Source organism: Colobus angolensis, unplaced genomic scaffold (genome assembly GCF_000951035.1).
Source record: "Colobus angolensis palliatus isolate OR3802 unplaced genomic scaffold, Cang.pa_1.0 Scaffold126, whole genome shotgun sequence".
NCBI classification, from domain to species: domain Eukaryota; kingdom Metazoa; phylum Chordata; class Mammalia; order Primates; family Cercopithecidae; genus Colobus; species Colobus angolensis.
The window spans coordinates 5,901,913-5,908,574 of NW_012113808.1; the positions used below are offsets into that span (position 1 = coordinate 5,901,913).

At 45.5% G+C, this 6,662-nt stretch overlaps 1 protein-coding gene across 2 annotated transcripts in view; it reads right to left on the bottom strand.

Moving 5' to 3' along the window:
- Positions 1-5,917, bottom strand: part of RXRG (retinoid X receptor, gamma) — a 45,456-nt gene extending 39,539 nt beyond the window's left edge. For both annotated transcript variants that reach the window (XM_011933355.1, XM_011933356.1), the window contains exon 1: positions 5,311-5,917. In XM_011933355.1, coding sequence (XP_011788745.1) covers positions 5,311-5,359 — 49 coding nt within the window. In that variant the 5' untranslated portion in view covers positions 5,360-5,917. The remainder of the gene's footprint in view (positions 1-5,310) is intronic.
- Between the last annotated feature and the right edge of the window lie 745 nt (positions 5,918-6,662).

Genomic DNA, 6,662 nt, shown 5'->3' on the forward strand with positions numbered 1-6,662 from the left:
AAAAAAAAAAAAAGAAAAAGAAAAAGAAATGCATATTAGCTAATCCCTGGTGTCTGAGTGGCTCTTTTGTGGAAAGAGGAGGGAGAAGAAGATTAGGCTGGGCTGGGAGCCCTGAGGATGGGAACCCAAACTGGGAGTTGAATTTGTGAGGAGCTGGAGTCAAACTGTGGAGTGTTCTAGTAAGAAAGGCCCAGGGTCAAAATCCTGGGAGAGGCCAAGTATTGAATTGGGAAGGGGTGGGAAGGGCTGTGCTGGGTAACTGCTATAAGAATTTACAGACTAGTACAATATAGTACATGATAGGGCTGGGATTAAAATCTGGATCTGCTGCTTTTCCTCATATTCCAATGCCACTTGTATCATTTAGTAACCAAGTTCCCTTTGGCAAGTTATTAATTTCTCTGTCCCCCAGTTTTCGCATCTGTATAATGGGGATAATAAAACTACTGACCTTAAAGTGGTGTTGTAGTTATGAAATGAGTTGATACAGGTTAAGTATCTCTTATCCAAAATGCTTAACACCAGAAGTGTTTTGGATTTAGGATTTTTTTTTTTTATACTTAGCAATTGAGCATCTGTAATCAAGAAATCTGAAATCCAAAATGCTCCAATGAGCATTTCCCTTGAGCATCATCTTGGCATTCAAAAAGTTCTGGATTTTGAAGCATTTCAGATTTCAGATGCTTGGATTAGGGATACTCAACCTGTATTTTCACTTTCTTCTGAGGATCACTGAGCCAGGACTGAATCAATCTCATGACAGCCATCAAAGCCCATGCATTCTAGAAAATTCACTTCATTCCCTGGGCCTTTATGTCTTCTACTTTTTTTTTTTTTTTTTTTTTGAGACGGAGTCTCGCTCTGTCGCCCGGGCTGGAGTGCAGTGGCGTGATCTGGGCTCACTGCAAGCTCTGCCTCCTGGGTTCACGCCATTCTCCTGCCTCGGCCTCCGGAGGAGCTGGGACTATAGGTGCCCGCCACCTCTTCCGGCTAGTTTTTTGTATTTTTTTTTTTAGTAGAGACGGGGTTTCACCGTGTTAGCCAGGATGGTCTCAACCTCCTGACCTCGTGATCCGCCCGTCTCGGCCTCCCAAAGTGCTGGGATTACAGGCTTGAGCCACTGCGCCCGGCCTTATGTCTTCCACTTTTAAAAAGAGGAGAAAACACTAGCTTCCTCTGGGAGCCCCTGGCACACCCGCCATCCAATGCTGGTGGCTAAGTTCTCTGCAGACCTAGAAGCTTCATAATGAGGGGAAGGAAGAGGTGGGGCATTTAGATTACTCTTTGCACAATTTCTTCCCCCAGTTGCTATTCAGTTCTCTATATCTTGGTGAGATTGTAAATGTTTTAGAAAATAGTTTATACTAAATATGTTCCTTCCTAAATCTCATAAACAGTTACTACTTTCCACATAAACCTTAACCACTTATGCCCACGATAGTTTCCAATTAGCCACCCACATATCTGTGGAGGGGAAAAATATGTTCTAGCATATACACACACATGCACACGCACACATACAAGCACGTCCAACTCAATCCCTTCTCTATGGCTATTTTCAGGTGAAAAAGCAATTATTCTACATAAATGGCCAGGGTCAGCTGGACAGGTCTCTTGTAAATCAGTATGTCCCCAAGAGAAGCCACCAATTAATTCTGCAGAGATCACTGTTGCTCTTCAGTGTCTCTTAACCTATCATGCAGCTTATTCCTCAATGACCAGCCCATTGGGTCTGCAACAACCAGTCAGTGCTGAGGCTGCATTTCTGAGGTCGGATTGGGGCACGAGGAGCTCCCTGGGGGTGTGCTGCTGCCCCTGGCTTTGCAGAACAAATGTGTCACTCACAGAAGCTGTGAGAGGCAGCTCAGCAGTGTGAACTCTGGGAGCTAGTCTGCCTGGGTTCAAATCCCTGGCTGTGTCATTTTCTAGGTATGAGACCTTAAGCAAGTTATTTCGCTTCTCAATGCCTCCGTTTCTTCATCTCTAAAAGGAGTATGAGAACAATGGTAACAGTACCCACTCCTAGGGTTGTTATGAGGATTACATGAGCCGAGGCTGGTAAAGTGCTTACAATGGTAGTGAGCATTAGTGTTACAGTGTGTTTGTTAAATGAAATGGGAGAAGTCCTCCTCTCCCTGATCTCCTTCTCACCCTGAGGATTACTGCACAATTGGATGGGGAGGATTACAGGCTTTGTTTTGCTATCTTCTAAGAGGCAGCAACTGTCTCATCCCAGAAAAACAAACCTATTACTGAGCAGCTGGCAAACCCTGGACTTGGCAGAGAAGGAGAAGAGAAGGGTTCTCTCATCATCACATGGTAGGGCCCAAAGCTGGGGGATTGGGCACCTTTGTGGAGCCACTGTCACCCAGGTAGCCACCACACCTTGGCCAGTCTGAGCAATGTCTTGTTCACTGGTCAGATGATGCTCTGACATCTGGTAAGCGTGGTCCCAGACAGAAATCTCTGGTGTTATTTCCAAAAGGTGACCTTCCTTCCTGGAGATTCTTATACAAATCATGGGGACCCTCTGTAATTCCATGTGCTAATATGTAAAAGGGCAGGCGGTTATACAGCAAATATTTTAATAAGTGCAGTGCAACTTGCTGCATCGGGGCAGGGGAAGTTAGAGGCTGAAGGTGGACGTCCACTCTGATCCTGCAATTTCCCCTATGCCTGCTGGTGAGTCCTCCTCTATCCCTCTCCCTCATCACAGAAAGTTCTCAAACAGACCTCCCTGCAGATGGGGGTGGAGTCCTTTGGCTCAGCATTTAGGCCTCCTCTTAAACTGGTGCATGCCAACAAAATGGAAAATGTCAACAGAACTAAACAAAATAATTGTTCTCCTCCCTCAAGAATGACAAGGAAAAGTAGCGTTAGAGGAGACATGTAGACAACCTACATGACCCTTTCCCCTCAAGTTCCCTATGCTGTACTGAACTATTTCCTTCCATAGCTGAACCACTGTGTTTCCTTCTATCTGAAATCTAATTACACTGAATACCAGAGCCCCCACAATTATGAAAATCTATGCCAGCAAAATGTGAGGGTCTTTGTGGATTTAATTTTATTTTTCCAGATTCCATATTTATTATTGTACAATAATGTCTGATTTTTAACTATTTTGTGTGTTAGTCCCTGAGCAAGATAGAGGGGAAGAAAATATTGTATTAGGTAGCAAATATATGGACAACACTGTAGCAGCTGTTTTTCACATGCTAGCTCATTTAATTTTCACAATACCCTAAGGATGAGATTATAAATCCCATTTTAGAGAGAAAGGTGCTAAGGCTCAGAGAAGTTCACTAGCTTCCCTAAGGTCACACAGCTAGTAAGTGAAAAACTGGGAACCAAACTCAGTACACTACCTCTTCCTGCCCCCTCCTCCTCATGCTCTTTTCACTATATTAAAGCAATAATATAAATTTGAGTAAGGGGGTTTTCTGGAAATGTTCTGCAGCTCAGCCCCATGTAAACTTGGACTAGTCCCTGCCTTCCTTTGAGCCTCATTTTACACATCTATAAAATGAGAACCTAAGACGCTGTTTCAGGTCCTTAGGATGCTAACATTCCAAGATTCCAGCCCCCATGGAATTTTAACTAGATCTTCTTTCTCTGGCTCTTACTTTAGTTCTCTCCCTAAATATTTCTAGCTTCAACTCTTTTATTCACCCAACTGTCTACAAGGGTTCTTTGGCATTAATGAAGTCATAGTCTCACAGACCTTGGGAGGCCCACGAATCTGGCCAAAAATGAGCATGCACCTCTCACAAATGAACTCAGATGTAAAGGAAAAAGCAATTCTCAGCTCTGAATGGGACTGAGGTGGGAATTGAGGAGGCTTTTCACATCTGGAGCCCAAACATAGACTAGAGATCAAATGCCCAGGACACAGCATTGGCCACCGCTCTCACTCTGTCATCAGACTGGCCCAAAGAACTTGAACATCACCTCGGGAGCATTTCCATGGCCCTCACCTCAAGTCCAAGTACAACCTACCCAGGCGTTTGCTATTACACACACCATGCAGTATTATAATGTGTCTGTGTAAAAAACCTGCCCCAGTCCCAAAGGGCAGAGACTGTGTCTTATTCACATTGTGTTCCCAGTGCCCAACACCATTCCTGCTTCATAAAAACTACCCTGAATGAATGTACAAACTCCCAGGTCTAACACCTCCTGGTGACAGAGATCGCTTCTACCTTGCAGTGTTTTACCATGCCTCCCAGAGGGTTCTGCCCAGCTGAGTTAGGCAAGCTTTACTCCCAAGGCTTCCGATGAATTGGTCCACAGAGGAAGTCCAGAGAGCAGGGACTTTTCAATTCTCAAGACCTTATAAGAATTTCTGCTTTGTCTTGCCTGCCAGAATCTTCCTTTGGCTCCCAGCAACATAAGCTACATGCCTCCAACTGACAAGCAAGAGGCCAGTTGGTCAGCTGTTGCTTCCATTTACTCAGAGCTGGGCGGCTGTACTGTTTCTGTCACTGAATCAAGGGATCCTTGGGACGGATGTGCTAGGGCGTTAAGGCAGCCTGAGGACCTAGTCTCCGGAAGCTTCTGTGAAGTGTGACTGGGCTGCCCTGCCTGGCACGGTGACTTGAATCTTCAGTTTGCCAATTCTCTAAGAGCCCCAACCCCCATCCCCAGATCTCTACCCCCAGAGTGGAAGTGATTGCAGCAACCCTTGCAATAGAATTGGGGGCAGCAGCAGGGGAGGAGAGAAGAGGCTATTAGCAAATCAAAATGAAAGAAAACAGGGAAAGGAAAACACAGTAACAAATTAAAACACTATGTTTTCTTTTTAAAAATCCAATTACAGGGAAATCTGCTTTTGAGTAAAACAATCATGCCCTTGTTACAAAGTATCCCAGGAACCCCCAAGATAGGCAAAACCTTTTTAATCACATTTTTTTCTCATTACAAGTTGGCTAATAGGAACATCATAGTAATTCCCCGTTAACTCTTCCACTTTTCACACCCACACAAACACACTGGGTTATAACAATGCTCTTATTCTATCTTTGTCTCAGACACATTCTCGAGCATGTTGGTTTACTCTCTCCTTAGAATATCCCCATATCCTCATTCTGATATGCAAATGTATCCTCACCTACCGACCATTCTCACCTCCTCTCCTCTCTCATGCACGCGTGCACACACACGCACAGAAACGCTATATACACACTATATATGCATATAAACATATATGTTCTCCTTTTAATTCAATACTAATCCAGTCATTCGTATTTCCCAATTTCTTCTCAGTCTCTCATACAAGTCCAAGCAGTGAAGCCCAAGGGAGATACTTACCTCCATAGCCTGCAGGAAACTTCATGAAGTGAGAATAATTTCCATACATGTTTACTCTTCAGTTCATGTTCCTCTCCTGTGCGGCTTCTAAATAGTACAGCCTCTCCCGGCTCCCAGGCACAGCCTGGCTTTCTTCAACTTGGGTTAACAAGAGTGGTCATCGCTTCCTAGCAGCCCGGGGAGCACAGGCTGGGCCAGCCCTCTGGGATTAGTCAGGAATCTGCCTCTAGATCGGAGAGTCCACATAGTGCGTTTGAGACGGCTGTGGCGGCAGCAGCTGGTGCCTGTCAGTAATCACGCATAATGCTGCCGCCGCCGCCACCGCTACTCTTGCCACCGCCGTCGCTGCTGCTTGAGATCCTGTTGCTAGTTTGATTAACTCAGGGTTGGGCTGCTGCGTGCGACTTTTCCAGCTCCCGGCGCGTCCCCAGAGGTCCCTGCCGGGTGGCACGATCTATTATCTAGGAAGCCAATCGATGTATGACCGCCCGGGGTAGGTCAGGAGAGAAGGGGGAGACGGCAGGGGATGGAAGACTCTTCAGGTGCCTGTTCCTTGACTTGCATCCACAAAAATCAATGGGGTTTTATTAAAATGTATTTTCTCATTCGAGCTTCTATCTGTCCAATGTACTTGGTATTTGATCTGTGAAAGGAGGAGGTGGTAGGGTTCAATTGAGAACAGGGCCCTTTCGGAAGCCCAAGATTAGAAAAGCGTGATACTCAATCTCCAGCTACGGAACACTAAAATAGAGCAGCCCTTAAGTTGAGGTGGGCCTCTCCTGCTTGGGTGGCCTGAAGCATTTATCTGTGCTCTAATAATGTGAGGTTGACAAGTGCAGTTGGAGCCAGAGCTCACTCAGGTGGAAAACTTACAGGTAGGGAGGAGGGGTTGGCTTGATGTGAAGGTCTTTCTCTGCATTTATTTTATATACCATTGTTATCCTGCCACCTGTTCAAAAACACCACGGGGTTCTCACTGACCCAGAGCCTGTCTTGTGTGGAACGGACGCGAGATCAAAGAATCTAAGTATCTCGTTGACGTTTGGGTCTGTCATAGAGCTTTCGTGACAAGTCACCGCTCAGCCTATACTTGAACACCTCCAATAATGGGGAGCTCACCACTTTCTCATTCCATCTCTAGACAGTTTTCACCACAAGAAAGTTTCTTATAGAGATAAAATCTGCTCTTTTTCCCTACAGCTTCTGCCCACAGGTGCTAGACTGCTCCCAGGGGCCACACAAGAGAAGCCTGAAAGACAAAAAAAGTCTTTTGCAGTGGGATCCTCTGCAAATCCTGAGATGGATCTGCTGTGCCCATAATCCCCCTTTCCCTCAGCATCTCTGGCTCTTTC